The sequence below is a fragment of the Marmota marmota genome, unplaced genomic scaffold (genome assembly GCF_001458135.2).
Source record: "Marmota marmota marmota unplaced genomic scaffold, marMar, whole genome shotgun sequence".
Classification (NCBI taxonomy): domain Eukaryota; kingdom Metazoa; phylum Chordata; class Mammalia; order Rodentia; family Sciuridae; genus Marmota; species Marmota marmota.
In genome coordinates this window covers 2,934,710-2,956,551 of record NW_025999899.1, presented here as the reverse complement: position 1 = coordinate 2,956,551, position 21,842 = coordinate 2,934,710, and the positions used below count along the sequence as shown (strand labels likewise).

At 47.9% G+C, this 21,842-nt stretch overlaps 2 protein-coding genes and 1 long non-coding RNA gene across 5 annotated transcripts in view; 1 reads left to right on the top strand and 2 right to left on the bottom strand.

Moving 5' to 3' along the window:
• The first annotated feature begins 118 nt into the window (after window positions 1-118).
• Window positions 119-18,042, top strand: Ctns (cystinosin, lysosomal cystine transporter). Of its 3 annotated transcripts, none has more exons than XM_015505930.2 (12): window positions 119-693; window positions 1,826-1,905; window positions 6,787-6,865; window positions 8,094-8,178; window positions 12,416-12,519; window positions 12,643-12,774; window positions 13,462-13,561; window positions 13,650-13,769; window positions 15,132-15,302; window positions 16,229-16,346; window positions 16,622-16,736; window positions 17,088-18,042. In XM_015505930.2, exons 1-12 carry the CDS (start codon window positions 674-676, stop codon window positions 17,203-17,205), a joined length of 1,242 nt encoding a protein of 413 aa, XP_015361416.1. In that variant the 5' UTR covers window positions 119-673; the 3' UTR covers window positions 17,206-18,042. The 3 variants fall into 3 exon arrangements, with proteins under 3 accessions (XP_015361416.1, XP_015361417.1, XP_015361418.1); XM_015505931.2 differs by having other exon boundaries at window positions 120-495; XM_015505932.2 differs by having other exon boundaries at window positions 121-693; window positions 16,622-18,042.
• Window positions 10,280-12,647, bottom strand: LOC125615145. The gene is made up of 2 exons (XR_007345703.1): window positions 11,992-12,647; window positions 10,280-10,697 (listed from the first exon to the last, which is right to left on the bottom strand). It is a non-coding gene; the product is annotated as an uncharacterized LOC125615145 (long non-coding RNA).
• Window positions 18,043-19,163: 1,121 nt separating the features above from the next.
• Window positions 19,164-21,842, bottom strand: part of Tax1bp3 (Tax1 binding protein 3) — a 5,302-nt gene continuing 2,623 nt past the window's right edge. Inside the window, exons 2-4 of the mRNA XM_015505934.2 lie at window positions 20,980-21,099; window positions 20,479-20,556; window positions 19,164-20,174 (exon numbers count right to left, since the gene is read on the bottom strand). Of these exons, the coding sequence (XP_015361420.1) occupies window positions 20,037-20,174; window positions 20,479-20,556; window positions 20,980-21,099 (336 nt within the window). The 3' untranslated portion in view covers window positions 19,164-20,036. The remainder of the gene's footprint in view (window positions 20,175-20,478; window positions 20,557-20,979; window positions 21,100-21,842) is intronic.

The following is a 21,842-nucleotide window of genomic DNA, read 5'->3' as shown; positions in this document are numbered from 1 at the left end:
GGGGCTTCGCCTGCCAGTCTTTCAGCCACACTCAACATGGCGGCCTCTTCTCTTCCCATTGGCCGAGGACTCTCACGCCCTCCAGACGGGACCCAGAGGGTTCCGCCCTTAGGGCAAAGGTTCGGGGACTGGATCGTTGACCCAGCTTCTCTCCCTGAAGCAGCACAGAGTTCACCTGTAAACCATGCAGGCTCCGAGAGAAATGGCTTGACTTTCCTTCACACGGGAGCCCCCATCTCTGCCAAGGCCTTTCGCTCTCCCCTTAACCCTGCCCAGCTCTGGCCTGCTGAGACGTAAAAACTACAACTTCCAGAGGGCCTTGCGCGGAGATCTGGCATCCATAAGTCAGGTGGCTCAAGTCAGGTGACAGCTGGGCCCGCCCTCACACAAAGTCTGAGCGGCCCGGGGAATCCGGTACATTCCCAAGCGGCACCTGGCGCGAGGTTGCTGCAAACGGTGAGATCGGTCCCCGGAGCCTAGGAAGCTCTCTATGAGGTGAGAGTCGGCAGGACCTGGACAGCCTCCCATTTCCCAGGCGGACCCCCTAAGGCCTAGAGACTGGCACAGCACGTCAGCTGGACAGCCTGCCGCGGATCCAGCCCCCTTAGCCGCGCCTGGGTTCCATCTCCTGTCACCAGTCCTGGCTTGGTGACACCGGACAGACCTAACGTTGATGGGAGAACTCGGGTTGTGGTGAGCGGAACCTGGGACACTGGGCTGTCGGGATGGTGTGTGGATGACTCTACCTTAGAGTGCTTCAGTCCCCTTCCCCGCCTCCTGCTTCGCTGCCGCTTGAATCTGGGTGTGCAGATCGCTTGAAGAGGGCCGACGCTGAGGTGACCGTTCCAGGAATTCCTGTTAATTTGCCCAGTGCTAGTCTCCGGGGCAGTCAGCAGGAGGAAATCCCGACCCTGCCCTCTGGGGTTCTCAAACTGAAGGAAGGGAGGACAGCTGAACCCTTGTGAGAGCTTGCTAGGTGCCCTAGGGAACAGTAGTAATTGCTTTACATCATTGTTTCTCAATCTGTTTACCCTTGTCAACCCACTCCCACCTTCAGATTTTTAATTGTGCTGATAAACTGTACTTGTTTATATATTATGGCACTTGGGAGGACCAAAAAGCAATGCATTATCTTAGGGTTGTTTTTTTTTTTTTTTTTTTTCAACATCCCCAGAAACCAATTGTAGCCCCCATCGAGAATTCATGCTTTACATCTCATATCATTTAAATCCTATGTGGTAGTGAGATTAGATAGTTAGATTATCAATCTGACTTTTAAGCATTTTAATCAATTTATCTATCAGTGTCTTTTTGTCTTTCCTGGAATCCTTCCTGCTGAGTGTCTCAGCCTTTGGGGATGAAGGACTTTTGCTGACCAAGTGTTCAAGACAGTCTGTGAAATGAGGAAGAAACTGGGTTTTTGTTGTTGTTGTTGTTGTTTTTGGAGGGGCGGGGGGAGCAAGAACCCTAAAGACAATAAAACTGAATTCTTTCTTTCTGTTAACTAGGTTGCAAAAAGCAGTTGAAGAGGGAAAAATTAAAGTCTGTGTTCACTTCCTCAGGGTGGGACTTTACATAACCTTCTAAGCTGTTCCGAGCTGGTTTCCCCATATATCAAAGAAAGATAAGTCCTCTTCTTTCTTCATAGAAAGAAGGATCCCCTTCTCTGAGGTTGTGGTGCAAAACCCATGAAGTCAGAAATGTGAAGTGAAAGTCCTTTTATGGGCCATTCCATGCCATGATTGTGGGAGCATATCATCTTCCTAAAGCTGAGCTGATTCATCCTTAACATGACGTTCTCTTACTGTTTGTTTTTTCTTCCTAGTTCTGCAAAATCAAGGAACATGATAAGGAATTGGCTGCTTATTTTTATCCTTTTCCCCCTGAAGCTTGTAGAGAAATGTGGTAAGTTTAAAAATGAGTCATCAACTTTTAAAAAAGAGAAACAAACAGTGAGTAACCTGTCCTCTTTGTCACCGAATGTCTACTATTGTCCAGGCCATGCATATCTGCCTGCCCTTCAGCCACGTGGTCTGCTCTGGGGCCCAGGAGTTTCACAAAGAGCCAGATGTGTCCACAAATAATTGTCCTTCTTCCCTCAGGTCCCTGTTCCCTTTTCCACATCACTAAAGTCAACAGTTGGTTCTTAAAGTCAGATTGCACAAGTGGTTCTCAAAGTCAAACTGTGGAGTTCCAACAAGCTGAGATAATATCTGTGAAAAATGACTTAGGTTTATACCCCATGGACCTCACCAAGAGAGTCAGGTGTTCTGGGAGACACTGGGGAGCCAAATGACATGGCCACCTTATTGTACTTGATCCTTCCAGATACAGACACCTGAGGAGTCTTCCTGACATTACCTTGTAATAAACTAAAACCTTTCCCTTAGAGAGGATCAGAGGACCAGGTAATAGCAGCTAACAGGGATAGGGGGACCACAGAGAAGCAGCTGGTATCAGGGTTTGCATGTCTTTGTAGGAGGGACCTTCGAGTGCTGTGTCAATTCTAGCTGTTCTCCCACTATGCAAAGCATTTCTGAAATTCCATCCAATGAAAAACTCTGTTTAGCACTCCACGGGTGCCAGTCCCATTATTTTGATCATTAACTTGGCTGTTGTTAAAAAGCAAATGCATCTTGGGGCTGAGGTTGTAGATCAGTGGCAGAGCACTTGCCTAGCATGTGTGAGGCACTGAGTTTGATCCTCAGCACCACACACATAAATAAATAAATAAATGCAGATGCATCTTGAAATCCCTGACTAAAGGGGCTGAGGATATAGTTCAGTGGTAGAGTGCTTGCCTAATATGCACAAGACTTTGGGTTTAATTCCCAGCACTGTGAAAAAAGAAAAAATCCTTGACTGAAGATTTCAAGTGAACTGGTACAAACCATGCCAACCCTGCATGTATTTTCTTAGAGCTATGCGTAACGGTTGTACCATTAAAGTTATCTAGCCTTTTAATCTCTGAGGAAACAATGGTCATCTGATCAGCTTTGTTAAATATTGGTCATGTTACTTTGTGGTCACATCTTGTTGATAATTTGTTTGTGAAAAGGGAAAGGTCCCTCTGATCATGAGGTCCATTGTTTCTCAGTAGGGATGCCAGAGCCTCACACCAGCCATATTGAGAGAATGGCTCTCTGGAATTAAGGTTAGAGTGTGAGTGCATGTGTGCATGCACATTGAACCTCCTTTTAGTAATGCTAATAAATTCCCTTAGCTAAGAAAGAAGAGAAAATTAAGCTTCCACTACTCCAGTTATATAGAGGGGAAACTGAGGCCAAGACAGAGTAGAATTCAGAGCTAGAATGAAACAAAGCTAAGACTTTGCTAGGATCTCTACTCCATTATATCACTTTGCCTCCTTTCCTGAATGTCATTATGAAAGAATAGTGTGAGTTACCATAAAATCAAGCACCTGGAGCTAGATTTCTAGCTGATTCTGCTGTACCCTTCTTCTGTGCTTTGAGGAGTGATCTTAGGACTATAGATGAGATGAGTGATCTCCAGAGTATTTATCTCTGACTTCTTTGGGTGGAATCTAAGGCAGTGCAGCCTAGCAGCAAGAACCTGAGCTTTGGATCCGACCATTCCAGGTTTGACTCCTGCCCCCACCATTTTTAAACTATATGGGCAAGACACCTTCCCTCTGAGAATTTTCAGCTTTCTCATATCTAAAGTAGGACTGAAAAAATGCCTACCCCTGACTGGCAATATAGCATAGTGGTATATTGCTTGCCTAGTATGCACAAGGTCCTGGGTTCAATCCCCAACACGACAAAATCAACAAATAAGTAATTCCCTTTTCCACATCAAAAAATAAATGAGCCGGGCACCATGACTCATGCCTATAATCCCAGCAACTTGGGTGCCTGAGACAGTAGGATACCAAGTTGGAGGCCAGCCTCAGCAACTTAAAATATCTATCTCAAAATAAAAGGGCTGAGGGTGTAACTCAGTGAAAGTGCCCCTGGATTAAATCCCTAGTACCAAAAATAAATATATAAATTAATTATATTAAATGCCTGCTCCTTGTAATAATTACAAAATGGGAGTTAAGAATATAGTGGAGTGGCTGGCATGAAATTAGATGAAGAGCAGGAGAGGTCCCAGTAAGTATTAGTTTAAAAAAAAAAAAAAAAAAAACAGAGCCTGTTTAGTGAAAACTGAGGTGGATTCACTGTGACTCCTTTGGTAATTATGATATGGTGTCTAAAGGCTCCCACCCCAGAGCGAACTTTAAGATGTACTTTTCCAGGTTGTGGTACCAGCTTCCTGGCTGCTAAAATGTCCTGGGCTAAAATGTCCTGTAGTTTCAAAATGATGATGATGATAGTAACCAATAATTATTTCATATGCAGGTCAAGTGGAAAGCATGTTACAAACATTACTACCTTTTATTTTCACAGTGATCCTTTAAGATAGGTCTTGCTATTTTCCCCCATTTTACAGATGAGGAAATGGAGACTCAGAGAGATTCAGTACCTTACCCATGATCACATAGCTAGGAAGAGTCAGAGCCATGGTGGAACTGTGTGATTTCAGAGTGTTAAATACTGCTGTCTTTTGTGGTGCTGAGTGAGGGGGACATAAACATTCTTGGATCTGGTTCCTTGAGAGTTCATAACTTCCTCCTTTTACATGCAAAGTCTGTGAAATATCTAAGGCCTTGTGGATCTCCCACTCACTCTGACCACTGTTCCAAAAGAACCCTAGGTACCTAGAGGTATGGGTGGCTGCCTGATGTCATTTTTAGTACCCCTGTCCTGAGCAGTGGCTCTTTATGGGACTTGGTTATCTGGTGTGGTCCTCAGTTCTGGGTAAAATGAACTGCACCACCCCAGTTTGCAAGACCAGAATAAAACCTCAGATAGGTATCAGAGCATTGGTGCTCCCTTCTGCAGCACATATACTAAATTGAAATGATATCAGAGCAGTGAAAATGAAAACAAAAAGTGGGACAGAGTCACCAAATTGCCTCCAGGTCCTGAGGCTATAGTTAACTATGAGAGGGACCTCCAGGCATTGTGGTGCACACCTGTAATCCCAGTGGATCAGGTGGCTGAGGCAGGAGGATCATGAGTTCAAAGCCAGCCTCAGCAAAAGCAAGGCACTAAGCAACTCAATGAACCTGTCTCTAAATAAAATACAAAATAGGGCTGGGATGTGACTCAGTGTTAAGTGCCTATGAGTTCAATGCCCATGAGTTCAATCCCCAGTACCCAAAATAGAGAGAGAGAGGGAGGGACCAACATACTATGAGCAGCTTGGCCTCTACAAGGACCTGAGGGAGCCAGGCAAGAGGATACTGTAGATCACAGACAGTGGGCATCTCAGCTGGGGGATTTTCAGACTGGAGGCAGCCTTCATCCACATTCCTAGATGAAGGGCTAAGAGGTAGAAGTAATCTCAGATGTGATCAGAAAGGCTCCAGGTAGCAGAACTGGACCCAGAAATGTGAGTTTCAGGTTGCCTGAGCACCTTGGAGAAGATGAGATGACTCTCCCTGAAGGTGTCCAGGCAGGGGAAGAAGAACTACCAGGTAGGAGTATTGAAGAAGGAGAATCAACAGAGGAAGCTGAATTAAATTTTAGTTCTCAGTTCTTCATTATCTGCCTTTAAGGAGTCTGGGTAGAGGAGACCTGGGCCCTGCTTGCAGGCTCTACCCCTACAAGAACCATCTTCATCAGAGTTGAGCACCTGCTCTCCCGTTTGGGTGCCATTCCCATCCCAATTTAGATTCATAATCATGACCTCTGGACTGCATAACCCTAAGGTCTGTGAGACAGGAAAGGTGAGATGGGGAGGTTATGGCATAATGTTTTAAGCACACCTGGAGTGGAGGTAAGGGCAGGGATGAGGAGGTGGGCTGCCCGAAGAACACAAGAAGAGCTTGAAGAGGCAAGTTTGGTCATGTTCTGAGACCAGGGTACCCTGGGGTAGTTGACCTCCCAAGGTGATTTTTTTGGTTGTTGTTGTTGTTTGGTATTGGGGATTAAACCCAGGGTCTCCTGCATGCTAATCACGTGCTCTACCATTTAACTACACACCCAGTTTCCCAAGGTGATTTTCTAACACCCAAACGGGCTTCCTCCCTCATCCTGGAAGCACCTATTTGTCTACCTTATCTTGAGTTAACATCTTAATGCCAAGAAGAAATCCTTTATGATGAAAAATGTGTATCTTTAACTATTCTCCAGTCACTACCTTATCGCCAGCTTCAGGAGGGGGATCCATGCATGGGTTAAGCTGAATCAGTAAGGGATTGTAAAAGGGTTCTTTAAAACCATGTTAGCTGGGCCCCATGCATGTCTTGAGACTGCAGGGAGGGGCTGGACCAGTTCTTCAGGATTATATAACTTTATAAAGAAGAGACCCCTGTGTTATCCATCTGAAGAGGTGGTTCCCATTCACCATTTATAATCCCAAATGGTGGCATGAATTCCTTTGTGGTAATTTTGGAGCTCCGTGCTTGTAAATTGTCTCCAGGTAACTAAGCCTCAGGCCCTCAGAGCCTGTCAGAAGAGGAAATTGGGGAGAAAGCTCCAGCATTTCCTGCTCTGGCCTATGGCACCTTCTGTCTCTGTCTCTGGCAACAGATGTGGAAGGAGCATAATGAGGCCCATGTATCCAGTCCCCTCATGGAGCCTCCAGTACCGCCCTCTCTTCACTTAGAAAGTAGGATGTCAGTGATCAGATGTCAGGGGCCCTTATGCCTATTTCTTCTCATGGGCCTGAACACTCTGATCTGATGACTCACATCATTGACTTGGGTCCTTCCAGAATCGACTGTCAGCTTCACCGTGCCTCCTGTTGTGAAACTGGAAAATGGCAGTTCAGCCAACATCAGCATCACCCTGGGGTAAGTTGTCAGGCCCATTTTTGTCTTCAGCCCTACTTGTATGGGCCCTACAGTTAGGTCAGGGCTGACTGGTGGTTCAGTCTATTCATATTTCAGAGGTGACGCTTTTGCCTCTTAGTTGGAGGACAAGCCATAGAAACAACAGTGATACTAACCCTGGGCTACAGAGTAGGATCTCAGTTGAACCCCCAAACTGAATCCTTCCACTAGGAGGAAGAAGAAGGGGTGCTTCTTACCAGAGACACAAGCTTTTTCTCCCCATGTGGAGAGTTCTAGAGTAATGAACAATCGATGCCAGACTTCAAGACCCTTTCCAAGACTAAATACTTGAAGAGATCCCTGAAGGTCAAGGGGCAAGAAGCTGAACTACTGATTAGTCCTGCTGAGGTTACTTCCAAAAGCAGAAGTGACCATATGGCATAATCCCACTCCTGCAATGCTCATGCTTGGCCTTTGTCGGAGACTCTTACTTGATGACCCCTTCAAATTTAGGCACAGGGGTCTTGACCTAGTCTAGACTGTGCCAGAAAGCCCACCTCTCCCTTTGTGCCCTTAGCTACTTCACCCTGTTCATGCACCCCAGTTGTGAGGATGCCCTGAGTTGAAGATCTGGAACCCTGTCCTTTTTTCTTTACCTTTCCTGGGAGGTATGGCTCCCAGTTTCCCTTACAGCCCTGCCATTTCATTTCCAATTCCTATCATTCCTGCACGTCCATACCTTGTAAATGTCCCAAGTCATCCTTTAACCCCAACTCACCCCCTCTAGAGTCCCTGAGTGGCTTATGGCTGGCCTCTCAATTAACTCCAAGCCTCTACACCCAGATTTGAGGTCCCTATGGGCTGTTCCCCAAGGGCCCTCATTTCCTTCAGTCAGATTCTGACTTTGTAACCAAATCCTGCTCAGATCTGACCCTTTCTGGGAAGCCTTTCCCACTGCCACAGGGAGCCTCTATCTTATCCATCTCTGGATGCCTCCCAAATCATTCACAGTCAGTTTGCTACCTTCTCACATTCTCATCCTACCCTGAAGGGACATCTAATTTTCTGGTAAAGATAGAAGACACCTAAGGAGCAGGGATTCCACCTCTCTACCCCTCAGGGTTGAGCACGTAGCATTTCTTATTCCTGATTACTTGAGAAATTAAGACCTGGTGCAAAATCCAGAGGGTTGGTTGAGATTTCACAGTGTCCAATTTCTCAGCAATAATCAGACTCTTGTCCTCCACAGGCAGCCATTAAATGCAACCTTGGTGATCACTTTTGAAATCACATTTCATTCAAAAAATATTACTATCCTTGAACTCCCTGATGAAGTAAGTAACAAATCTAACTAATGGGAAATGCTAAATAACAAAACATGTTGTAATTAAGAGTTTGTGGCTATGGGTCACCTAGATTGTCCCTGTTTCATCATTCCAAAAATCTGTGACTTTTGTTTTCATCAGTCTCTTTGGGGATGAGCATTTTATGCTATATAACTTTGATTAAGAAGGAGATAGGAAGAAGCCAGAGGCAAAAGTGGTTCTGAGAATTAGAAGTTCTTAAGATAGTTTTCTAAGGCCTTACTACTCAAGAATATTCATGAACCAGCAGCATTAGTCTTGTTTAAAAATCTTTCAGTTGTTCCAGGCATGGTGGCACCCACCTGTAATCCCAGCTACTCAAGAGATAGGAGGCCAGCCTCCACAATTTAGCAGAGCCCTAAGCAACTTAGTGAGACCCTGTCTCAAAAGTAAAAAAATAAAAAGGCTGGGGATGTGGCTCAGGAAGGAAGGAAGGAAAAAATCTTTCAGTTGCTGGGGCTATACTCAGTGTTAGAGTATGTGTCTAGCATGCTGGGGCCCTGGGTTCAATCCCCAACACCACAAAAATAATAATAACTTTTTAGAAACATAAACTCTTAGGCCCTATCCCAGATTCAAAGTGTATATGTTAGCAAGGTCCCCAGATGATTGGGGTCCACATTAAAGTTTATGAAACTTTTTTAAAAAACATTAATTTTTTTAGTTGTAAGTGGACACAGTAGCTTTATTTTATTTTTATGTGGTGCTGAGGATCGAACCCAGTGCCTCATGCATGCTAGACCAGCACTCTTCCTCTGAGCCACAACCCCAGCCAAGTTGTTCATAACATGAGGCACTATGTTCAATTCTCAGCGCTGCATATAAATAAATAAAGTCTGTTGACAACTTTTAAAAAAAAGTACATTTACTCTTAAAAAAAATGTTTATGAAACTCTCTTCTGAGACACTATTGAGTGGATATCATTTGTAAAACCCAGTTCCAGAGGCTGCCTGGGATAATAGTAACAATTATTCAGAGCTTTATGTATTTATCTATTTGTATGTACCTTGTTTCCTCCTTACCAGGGATGTAAGCCAGTTGCCACTCAACTAGATAAGAATAGGGAGGCAGCAAGCCAGGCGTCTTAGCTCACGCCTGTAATCCCAGCAGCTAGGGAGGCTGAGGCAGGAAGATAGGGAATCCAAAGCCAGTCTCAACAACTTGGTGAAGCCCCTACCAACTTGGTGAGAACCTGTCTCAAAAAATAAAAAGGGCTGGGAGGTGGCTTAGGGGTTAGACCCCTGGTACCAAAAAAAAAAAAGAAGAAGAAGAATAGGGAGATAGTAACTCAGGAGAAATAAGGGTTTAAAAATAAATTAATTTTTAAAAAACAAGATGAATACAAATCAGTTAGGATGAATAACTTCTGGAGAGCTATCATGACTATAGTTAATAATAAGGTATTATGTATAGTCGTGCACCAAATAACCTGTTGGTCAACAGAGGACCACGTAAAGGACAGTGGTCCCATAAGATTATACTGTATATTGGGCTGGGGATGTGGCTCAAGCCGTAGCGCGCTTCCCATGGCATGCGTGCGGCCCGGGTTCGATCCTCAGCACCACATACAAACAAAGATGTTGTGTCATACAAAGATGTTGTGTCTGCCGATAACTAAAAAAATAAATAAATATTTAAAAAAAAAAAAAAAGATTATACTGTATAGTGTGACAAGTTAGCCATCTCAACTCGTATTTATCCATTCTATAATGTTCATATAATTATAAAATTGCCTAATATGTTAAATCAGAGCATACCCCATTATTAAGGAAGTCATGACTGTGATGGAAGACTGTTAAGAGATTTTAAATGTTTCCACCTTAAAAAAAAACAAAACAGATTTACACCATAAAAAAAGGATAAGTGCCGGGTATGGTGGCACACACCTATAATCCAAGCTACTTGGGAGGCTGAAGCAAAAGGATAGCAAGTTCAAGGCCAGCCTGGGAAACTTAGTGAGACCCTGCCCCAAAATAAATAATAAAAGGGCTGGGGATATGGCTCAGTGGTAGAGCACCCCTAGATAAATCCCTAGTATCACAACAAGAACAAAAAAAAGGAGGCTGGATATGTTAATTAGCTAACATTGTACATATGTTCAATTTTTATTTGTCAGTCATACCTTCACAATGCCAGGGAGGGATGCAGGACTGAGCTGGAAGGCCCTGAGGCCATGGCGGGGAGGTGTGGAGGTGGACAGCAAAATCAGTGGTGAGGTCCAGTATGCAAACAGTAGTGAAACATGATCAATCTCAAGAGTTGGAGAATCTGGCAAATGCAGCACTGCTGAGAGAGGGGCTTCAGAGTGTCCCTTTAAAGGGATCCTATGTGAGAGGAGACCTTGATCCCTTGATAAGGCATTAGCCTGTGCCATTTCTCACAGCTTCCTGCCACCAAGGGTCCAGGGGCAGCAAGCAGTACAAGAAGAGCAGCTGGTTCCAATAGCAGGTCTGAGCAGCCCTCTTCATCCACAGATCACGTTTAGACTCTGGGAGGAACACACTACTTAGTTTAGGGCAAACATCTACATAAGAGTAATCCTCTTTTAAAAGTAAATGGAAGCCACACAGTATCAAGCTAAAAAGGCCGACACAAAAATCATGGGCTGTCGGATTCATTGTATATAAAGTACTAACAAAGTGACCATATGGTGTCAGCGGTTACCCTTGGGGTCAGGAGACCAAAGAAGCGGGTGGTACAGGGCTTCTGGGGTGTTGTTTCATTTCTTGATCTGGGAGCTGGGTACATTCTGTCTGTAGACATTTCATCCAGCTGTGATATGTGTACTTTTCGGTATGCGTGTTACAGTTTATTAGGAAAAAATTCACAGTAGGAGTCAAACAAGCCATTTGTATCAAATGACCTTCATGGACACTTTTCAGACTCTTGCTTCACTGGCCCCTCCTCATCCAGCTCTTACCACTCCTGTCCATTAGAAGTGACATTAGAAGTCATTGATTAGAACCTGGGAGTTGGGTTATCTAGAAACCTGTTCTGTGAGGCTTGGATAAGGTCATTCATCAGGACACAGCACAAGATCGTTTATAATGTCTGACTTGACCACACTGTGAGGATTAAAAGCAATACCAGCAAGTATAAAATATCGGGCCTAATCATTTCAGTCTGCCTTATTTTGGTTGATTTCTGATTCACCAATTTCTCCCTGCCTAGTTCCAAAGGGATTTAATGACCACTTACAAATATACAAACAGCACTGCAAATGAAGTGACAGGAAAATAAAAGAGCTAAGAGCGGTGCATGTCATCAAATTTCCATTTCAAAGTCAAACTCAGAGATGTAGGGGGTTTGAAATGGTTGTCCTGCTAAAGTCCCCTGATTTCTGGTGCTAAAACCAAAAAGCCAGTGCCTCAAGGGTCCTTATTAAGGAGCCATTATCAGCTAACATTCATGGAGCTGTATCTCCATGGAACCAACTATATGGGTTGAGGGTAGACCATAGGTCTCACCCAGGGAACAAACAGATTGAGGACACAGGAGACAGTTTGGTTCACTAAAGATATATCACCCTGTTCCCTGCTACCCTGGGATGGGGGGATTGAGAGCAGATGTTGCAGGCAGGCCTCCAAGTCCATTTTCCTGGAGCAGCACATTAGGCAGAAATGTGGTTAAGAACCTTCATGTTTGTCAAGCATTTGATTTGTTCACTTGGCAACCAGGCAAGGGGTAGGACAGACATCCTCTTGTGGATCTTGAGGAGTCTAATGATGATGAAAATACATGTAACACAACTGTCAGAGTACAGCATGAAAGGAAGCACTCACTGTTTGCCGTGTGTCAAGCTTTGTACTGGAAGCTTTGTGGACATCATGTCATTCACAGAAACCCTGTGAGATAGTCACTTATGTTATTCCAATTTATAGATAATCAGACTGAAATCAGAGCATAAATAACATGAGTAGTGAGAGAAAGAAAGTCATCCCACCCTCCCTCAGAATTGAGCCCTGGAAGGCCCTGAGGACCAGTCCATAGTTCTGCTCAAAGTCAAACACAGAGATGTAGGGGATTTGAAGTGGTTGTCTATCTCAACATTTCTGCCTTTTTTTTTTTTCAGCAAGCTCTTTGAAGATAGGGACCATCTATGATGGACCTTCTCCTCATTCCCTCATTTGTAGGCTAGTGTAAGACACTTGGTGAGACCCTAAATAATTATATGTGGCCTCAGATCAAATTAAGTCTTTCTAACAGGTTGAAGTGCCTCCCGGAGTGACAAATTCCTCTTTTCAAGTGACTTCTCAAAATGTTGGACAAGTGACTGTTTATCTGCATGGAAATTATTCCAATGCAACCAGGTAGGCTGGCCTCCTCCCTGGCCACATGGGCCTTGAGGAAAGGGAGGCCATGCTGGGCAGAGGGCAGAAGGGCTTTCTTCAGAAGCCCAGCCTTAGCTCATCACATCCTAAATCCCTTTCTAGCCCAAGGATACGCTTCTTGGTGATCCGCAGCAACACCATTAGCATCATAAACCAGGTGATTGGGTGGATCTACTTTGTGGCCTGGTCCATCTCCTTCTACCCTCAGGTGATCAAGAACTGGAGGCGGAAGAGGTAACCTTCTAAGCTTTGCCTGAGGCCTGTGGGGCAGTGAGAAGGGGCATCCCAGTGAGGCTGCAGTTGGTGCTGCTTCCCACTCTTCCCTCTGCTCTTCTCTGTCTGCCTTCTCAAGAAGGTTGTCCTGATGGGAAAGTCCTCTCTAAGAGCCTAGGTAGGAGTCCAGTGCTGAGCATTGGTCCCTTAGCCAGTTCAGTCCCTCCCTGTGGAAGCAACAAGATGGGCTTCTCAGCTAAGAATGGACCGGGTAGGGGAAAAGCCCACCCAAACCTCCAGAGCCCTGGAAGACTGAGGTGTCAAGTCACTCATCCTTCAGTCCTGGGGACGAAGCACTCCCACCTGATTTTAAAGACAAAAGTGAAAGTGGGCTTGGGGGTACATCTTCATGCAGCAAGGACACAAGCTCTGCTGCAGTCACCCTAGCCATGGGAGCCTCATAGCAGAGAGTCAGCAACGGCAGAGGTACTTCTGCAGGAGGCCTCCAGGATCCCCTGTGGGAGCCAGGACTGGAGGAGCAAGTGAGGGAGGAAGGGAATCGGCACCCAAGAGGACAGGGGTTGGGTGGCATTGACTGTGGAATATTAAAGAACCAAAGAACAGTGCTCTCCTCACACTTCACCCGCTAGGAGCTCCGTCCCCTCCCAGGTCTCACCCTTCCCTTCTGCATCCCTTTGCCCTTGGCAGTGTCATTGGTCTGAGCTTCGATTTTGTGGCCCTGAACCTGATGGGCTTTGTGGCCTACAGCGTGTTCAACATCGGCCTCCTGTGGATACCCTACATCAAGGTATGACACTGCCTGTCCCCCACGGCTTGTCCAAGCTTCTTGCTGACTACCTGCGTCTCACCTCCCAGCTTCTCCCCACCCTCAACAGGAACAGTTTTTCATCAAATATCCCAATGGCGTGAACCCTGTGGACAGTAATGACGTCTTCTTCAGCCTGCACGCAGTTGCCCTCACCCTGATTGTCATCGTGCAGTGCTGCCTGTATGAGGTGAGAGATAGGGCCTGGCAGCCAGGCCCACCAGGAGCTATCCCAGCCAGCACCTGTCCCAACCCACCCACATGCCACCTGCCATTCCTACCTGCCACTGGATAGAGATGCAGAATCCTCAGAAAGGAAACATAGTCATTCAGCATCTACTTCCCAGGCCTGGATAATGGATCAGGCCCTGTGCCAGGCACAGAGAACACCTAGTGAGTTCAAGCCCACAGGGCTCCAAAATCTTTTATGAGGGACACAGAGAAAAGCAGTGACAAAACATCAGGCTGAGAGCTGTGTGGATCAGGGAGCACAGGAGGCAGAGTAGAGGCCCAAAGCCAGCCAGGGAGGAAAGGGAAGGAGGGTGATGAGGAAATGATTCTTATTGCGGTTCCAGGGTGAATGATGTTCTGTGTTATTAAAGGGGAAGATGGGGTTGTCATTCCCCATGAAGGGACAGAATTTTGGAGGCTGAGGAGCATTTGAGAGGAAGTATAAGCAGATGGGTGTGGCCAGGGCTTAGGGTGCCAGCTGGAGAGTTGGCTCCACAGAGGTTAGGAGGAGCCTAGGATCAGCCTTGTTGGAGGCCCATTGGAGTCTAAGAGTCTCAGCAGGGAAGGGCACAAAAACCCCTGAAGTGACAGCTTTGTTTTCATTTCCCTGTGGTGTGTCACCTCCTTTGGTGAGTTCTCTTTACACACTGTTCAGGGCCCACAGAGGGGCTGTGTGGCCCCCGTCTTCACGAACCTTCTCAGTTTTCTTATCCTTGGCTGTAAAACTTTGGTGAAGAAGGCCCACTTGGCACCATGTCTGGAGAAAGGCTGGGGTCAAGGCAGATTCCGGGAAGAAGGGAATGTCCAAGCAAACCCCACTAGACCTAGGATATTAAAGAGGTTCCATCTGGTCATAGAACAGGTCGAAACCTGGGCTAGGATGAGTTGCTGGGCTTCCGGTGTTGGAATTTACATCTTTAACACCCTTCACTCCTTTTGGAATGAGCTTAGAGGCCACCCAGCTTTGCAAAGCAGAAACAAAAAGTAGATAGAAACTGGAGACTGCAAGGTAAAGTTGGTGCTGGGGATGGGATCTCACAGCCTGGCAGCTTGGGACCTCATCCCAGCCCAAGTGTCAACTTGTTCCATGTCCCAGATGGAGCCTGAGGATCCCTGGTATCTTTCCTACATCTCACCTTTCACTGAACATAGCCTCAGTGTAGGCCTCCCTCACATGGGCTATGTCAATGCCAGGCTTCCATCTCCAGCTCTCCCCTTCAGCCCACTCTGCACCCCTCCTTCATGGTCATCCACTCCTGAGATCCTGCAGCAGCCCCTTGTGCCCCTGTCTACAGCCCCATCCTCTTTGTCTCGTCCTCAGCGAGGCAGCCAGCGTGTGTCACGGCCTGCCATCGGCTTCCTGGTACTCTTGTGGCTCTTCGCCTTCATCACCATGATTGTGGCTGCAGCTGGGGCAACCACATGGCTGCAATTTCTCTTCTGTTTCTCCTACATCAAGCTTGCTGTCACACTGGTCAAGTATTTTCCACAGGTACTCCAGGACCTTGCTGCATTATCGTAAGGCCGATAGTGTGAGAGGTGAGAGGTCCTAAGCTCAGGCCCTGCTCCCAAGGCAGCTTTTGCCAGGGCATGGAAACTAGGGTGGAAAACCTCAGTGGAAACTAGTGAACCCTGGGAGGTAGGGAGCCCCAGTGGAAGACATTTAGGAGCATCTGGGACTGCAGAGGTAACAGCAAATATGGACCCTGACTGGGAGAGGACCACCAAAGAGGCCAAGACCTCCCTCCCATGTGGTACCAGTCAAGGAAGCCCAAAGAGCACCACGGGTTTGGAGGAGGGCTATGGAGCCTAGGCAGGAGGAAGAAGGGAATGTCCAAGCAAAACCCACTAGACCTAGGATACTAAAGAGGAGCCCCGGAAGCCCAGCATGGCTCAGATGGGAGTTATTTTCACTCTATAGATGGGGAAACTAAGGCAAGGAGAACTCGGTGATTTGCCCAAGGTAACAGCTCTGATGATGGAGCAGGTATTCCATACCAGGAAGCCAGGCTCCCAGCCTGTGTTGTTAAGGCACAGCACAAGTCCATGCTGAATACAGGGACAGCTTCATTAGAGATGGGAAGAAGAATCAGAGTTGCTGGAAAACCAGGATAGGGCTTCATCCATGGGTAGGAGTAGAGAAGGCAGCGGCTGTTCTCCCTCCCTCCCTCCGATGAGTTGGGAGGTGCTGGAGTGAAAGGAAGGACTTCAATTGCCCTGCCTGCAGATGAAACCCCAGGACCACCCAGACTGTTCTTTTGGCTGAGGCTTGTCAGAGCCTAAAGGTCACCATGTTCCTTGGAGCCAAGGCTTAGGCACAAAAGTGGGATGAATCAGAGCCACCCTTGTTTAGAGTGGCAGACATAAGGCATAGCCATCCAGCCCCCTCACAGCCCTCCATCTGTCTGTGTGACCCAGGCCTACATGAACTTTTACTACAAAAGCACTGCGGGCTGGAGCATTGGCAATGTGCTCCTGGACTTCATAGGGGGCAGCTTCAGCCTCCTCCAGATGTTCCTCCAGTCCTACAATAATGGTGAGTCAGCCAACAGGCTGCCCCCACCCAGTGGGTGTAGACACAGGGTAGGGTCAGGCTTTGGGACCCACTGCCCCCATCCCCAAGCCATAGCTACTCCCAGCAGCCTGGGGATTCCAAGCTCATCCCAGCCTACAAGGACAAACTCACCCAGGGGCTTTGCAGCTAGAGAATTTGCAGTCCTGGGCAAATGGGGACCCCCAAACCCCACATGTGCCAACTGCCACAGGAACTGCCAACCTAAAACCAGATTCTGTCCCCTTGACTATTAACAGACCAATGGACATTGATCTTCGGAGACCCAACCAAGTTTGGACTTGGCATCTTCTCCATCTTCTTTGATGTTGTCTTCTTCATTCAGCACTTCTGTTTGTACAGAAAGAGACCAGGGTACGAGCAGCTGACCTAGCACCCAGAGACCTAGTGTAAATGGCCAAGACCCTGGGCCCTGGTGGGTAAGGCTGCACCCAGCAAACACCAGAGAAGAGGTTGGTGTGCAGGGCTGGCTCGGATGTGCTGACAGAGGAGAAGTGTTCTCTTCCTCAGGGCCAGTGCCTTAAACTCAACCAGCCTGCCTTCATCCAGTTCTCTCTGGGACAGACACCAGACTCTGCTCCAAGACTGAAAGCTAGACCTCAGGCTGTCCCTCCCAGCCTCCCCAGAAGTCTCAGCCCCTCCCAGGCCTCAAGGGCCAGGCATCTGGCCTTCCTGCATCTTGATGCGCCATCTTTTTTCTTTAAGGCTTCAGGCAGCACACACAGGTCCTGACAGCCATCTCAGGTGGAACTGGGTGCAGAACTTGCAGCTGAAGGCCTTTCCCCAAACAACCAATGTTTCTGGGAGCACCTTGAAGGGCTGACCTTGCAGCCAGGAGAGCCAAGGGCACTTTGCTGCCACTGCTGTGTTCCCAGAGACCAAGTAGCCAGGTGCTGTGGCCAGTGGACTCAAAGGTGCTGGTGCTGGTGGCGGAGGGGCGAGGATTTGGGGGTTAGGCCTTGGGGTCCTTTCTCTGAAGGTCCCCAAGACTCTCATTCTACATAACTCAGATTCTACAACAGCAGTACAGATGGCCCCAGCCAGGGCCTGGTGAAGAGGATTTCTGAACCTTGAGATGCCTGCCAGATCGATTCTGAAGTGAACTGATGCCCAATGCCCTCTGGAACTTTATCATACAAAGTCAGATACCACACTAACTCCATTCAGGTTTTTTGAAGGGATGTTATGGAAGTGGTATACTTTCTTTTGTCCTCTCTCCTACCTCCACTTTTTGAGTCAGATGGGGCTCCATCTGAACCCACAGTGCTCCTAACCCAGCACCTGTACAACAGGACACACTCTACCGGCCTGTGCCTTAGAGGCCTGTCAGACCTACCAAGTGGTAAGCATATTTCCCCCAAGGGGAGGGCAGGCCCCCTTTCCTTTTCCCAGGCCCCTGAGATGCTCTAATTTGGGGGCTTCAAAGTAATTGATACTATCTCACACAATGCTTGTGGGCATAATCTTAATCTCAAACCTCCTTCCCTCCCACCCCAACCTATTGTCCTTCCTAGGGCAGGAAGGGAGGGTCCCAGGATGTGCCTTGAGTTTGCTGGCCCACACATTTTTTACTACAAGGCCAATGTAAGCAGCCTATATCCTTTTTGTTTTCATGGTGCTTGTATCCTTAATTAAAACCTGGCTTGTTTCTTTCTGCACACTCAAAGCATTTGCTAGATGCAGAAGGCTGCTCTGTTGGCCTTTAGAGCTAAGCCCTGGGGGCTTAGGGAGTTGGCCTTACTGACCTCCTGTAAAGAAATGTGTAGGGCCTAGGAGATCACTGATCTGAGGTGGCTGTGTACTGACCCTGCGCTTCATTGGGTATGCCCTCTTGGGGATATGCCCACTCAGGGCCAGGTAGGTATGTCTCGTGGGTCTCATATGCCAGTACTAAGGTACACCAGCATGTGCAAGCTGCAGATGTGGGCAAGGGTTTGTTAGAGGTTTTTAAGGGCATGACTTCACTGGAATCAGGGAAGTAAAGGTCTTATTTTCCAGATTATTCTATCCAACTGTAAGGAATTTAAGGTCTTGTTTCCCTAGAGCAGAAAATGTAGCCCAACCAAACCTATAGACTGGTTTTATTTAGGCCACCCAGAGATTTTTATAAAATATGTCCTTGGGTATTGCACTTTAAAAATAGGAGATTTCAAATTCTGGACTTTTCTTCACAAATCTGATTTGGCAATATAAGGTGGATCCAGAAGTGGCAGCACCTTCTCAGAGCTAGCAGGCAGAGGACTAGACACTGCTTACTACCTAGCTAGCTCTTGACTTGCGGGAACATCCAGGGTTATGTCCCTGGCTGTGGATCAATACTGTCTAGAGTCTCAGGGGCAGATTCTTTTCCCATGAATCCTAGAGTGCCCATGAGGCCCCTCTCAGGTGGGAACTGAAGATAGGTTACACTGAAGTACCCCCAACTTCCTTTATGTAACCTAGCTTCACAGTGACACCCCAGGTTCCCCACCTTAATTGCAGTGAAGGTATACCCAGACACAGATGTGGCCTTTGCCACATACAGGGTGTTTCCACTGAGGCTCCACCACCCATCATGGTATTAGAGCTGGGACCAGGGCTTCCCCTATGCCAGGAAGCACTTTACCACTATACCTTCAGCCCTCACTAAAGCTTCTAAGGCAACACCAGCCACACACTTTCCCGGGCAGGTGGGCCTAAAAAGAGTTGGGCTTTGTCCCAGAACAGTGGGAGACATGTTAGCCATCCTTAAAACCAAAGCACTTGTCCCATTCCACTCCATGTCTCAGCAAGGATCCCTCATGAATTCCAGCGTTCTTTATTGGACATGAGATGTTGGGTGTGGGGCAGCATCATACTGCCCCATTTCCATGGTAACCAAAGTAAGGCTGTTCACGTGCTAAGAGTAGTTGCTCCCACATGTGAATTAGTAAGCTAGACTCAAAACTACAACTGGCATCTCCAAATAGTAAGATAAAAACGCTGTGTATCAAAGTTGTGATTAAAAAAATACAAAAGTTAAAACCACGGGCATAGAGAAAAATGGCAATCCTGAGAGCTGCTCTGAAACGTCAGCTTGAACCTCAGCTAAATCCTGTAAGTAGGCAAACCCTGGGGAGGCCAGCACCCTTCAGGGAAGTGAGGGTGCATGGGAGGCTACCAGCTGCCATCCAGATGAACCTTCATAGTGCCTCCAGGAGTGTGGGGGTCTAGCCCCCCACTGGGCAATGTCGGGGTGGACAGCATGTGGCTTGGGCACTGTGGAAGTGACATAGGAAGGCAGGGCCAAGCCCTGCAGCCGGGGCAAATCAGGGAAAGCCAGCCCCGAGTGGCATTTCCCAGCTTTGGCAGCTCTCAGAAAGTGGTGTTTTCTGCTCACCCAGGCACTGCTGAAACAGCCGTGGGCTGAGCTTTGGTCATTGCAGACTGGCTTCACTCAGCTCCAGGCCCTTGTTTCCAATCCTCAGTATCCCAGAGACAGACCTGGTCCCAGAGCCTCGGGCTAGAGTGGGAGGGGAAGCAGGGCTGGCTCAGGCCTCTGGGATCAGCTGTCGCCCTTCTGAGCTGGAACCCAGCACGCAGCAGAAGCCAGGATGGAGGAGCAGAGAGAGCGTGGAAGTGGTGTCGCTGTACAAATAGGCAGGTAGGCACAAGGTAAGGATCACAGGAGGGCTGCTAGGACAGCATGGACTGCTGCACAGCCTTCTGCAGCGACTGCCGCGTCACCAGCAGGCGCACCACCTCCTCTGAGCGCTTAGTGAGCCGTTTCCGGGCCTGGTCATGTGTGACCATGGTCATGTCCCAGCCATTCACCTGATCCAGGGAGAGAAAACAGCCCACCTCAGTTCCTTGCTTCCAGGATCAGCAAGCAGAGAACTATGGTGTACCCAGGCCACCCAAGCAGGCCCCCAGACCAAAATCTCCAAACATGGAGATGTCAAGCACTAGAACTGAGTTCAAAGAAGAGCCTTTTGTCTGTGGGCCATACCAGCATGACTTCCAGTTGGCTTCGGTGAGTCCCTCTCTGCAGGAAGGCTGGGCCAATCTCTCCCAACCCCATGTGCTTCAGCCCCCTTGGTCCAAACCTTAATCTCTCCTCCTCTGGGTCACTTGTTACCTGCATGATCTTGTCTCCAATCTGCAGCCCAGCAATTTCAGCAGGACCTCCTTCAGACACACGTGTGACATAAATGCCCTGAAAGAGGGAGCCCAGGTCAAGACCTATGGTCACTGGACTTGCCCCTTATCCACAAGGCAGAGCCTAACATAACATACTCCCAGCCACTCCTCTCCCTGGGCCCAGCCTGCCCCCAGCACATTCCACCAGTGTAGACTGTGCCAGGACAGCCAGGGGGAAAGCATGGCTACCTAGGGATGTTCCAGCCCCTGCTGATGACCACCTCCTACTTTTCCTGGGCTGTCTAAGCAGGCCTTCCTAGGGCTGAGAGGCCCACTCCCCATCCCAACCCTTCCTTTTCCCACCATATTATATCTTGACCTCTATCAGGATTGTCTGAGAAAAAGATCTGCTCCTTCCATACAGGCCCAGGAAGCAGAGACCCACCATCTCAGGCCTGTATGCCCCATGGAAAGGTCACAGGACCTAGTTCCCTCTCACCTTGTCTGTCTTATCTTCTGAGAAGGGATTTTGAGAGGGATCCTGGTCAATTCCACCTCCAATGCTGAAGCCCAAGATTAAGTTCTCACCTTGACGCAGCTTGTGAATTTCAACTCTTTGCTGGCAAAGGTTAAAAAAAAAAAAAAAAAAAAAGCATGATGGGGTGAGTGGAGAATGAATCTGAGTCGGAAGCAGCAGCCTCAGGCTGCTGGGTCACCTCAGAGCTATGCCAAGGGGTGGGGCCCAATAGGGCTGGGCTGCAGATTGGAGATAAGATCATGGGGCCATCAATAGGAATCTAGCTGGTCACCAGCCTGGGAGGCTGGAGAGTTGGGACTTAAAACTTGGCAACATGGACCCACCCACACAGCTCTCTGCCCTGTCTTCCCCCTACTTCCCCAGCTTTGGTCACCATGTGTTCTAAACCCATTCTGGCCCAAGAGTCAAGGGTGCTGTGGCTGCCATGGAAGAGAGGTCCAATTTCCCAGGGAGGGGACCCACAGGGCAGGAGAGTCAGGCACAATGCAGGTACAATAAGGCAGCTCAGGTTGCTGAGCCAGCACTGTCAAAGGCAAGACATTTAGGTGCTCAGGAAAAGTAGAGAAGATCAAACTTGCACCAAAGGGAAAGGGCTTCCTTCCTAGCCAAGGGAAGCAGACCAAAGGCTTGAAGGTCTGTGAGACCAAAGAGTACAGGATGAAGATGTGGAACTGCGAGGTAAGAAGAGGCTACAGCCGGACCAGGACAGCTGTGGGATGCAGACCTCTAAGACTATTCCTAGATGGGAGAGGGGGGTCCCCCCGAAGCCCCAGATCTTGCTCTTGTGCAGGGTTGAGGATAGTATTCTAGCCCCCCCCCCCCCC

Bases quoted from the DNA above. Each gene is read 5' to 3' on its own strand.
- Ctns (XM_015505930.2), top strand. From the start codon at position 674: ATGGGAGAACTCGGGTTGTG. The intron at 1,906-6,786 runs GTAAGTTTAAAA...GGGTCCTTCCAG, and splicing joins GAAGCTTGTAGAGAAATGTG to AATCGACTGTCAGCTTCACC. The intron at 15,303-16,228 runs GTACTCCAGGAC...TGTGTGACCCAG, and splicing joins TGGTCAAGTATTTTCCACAG to GCCTACATGAACTTTTACTA.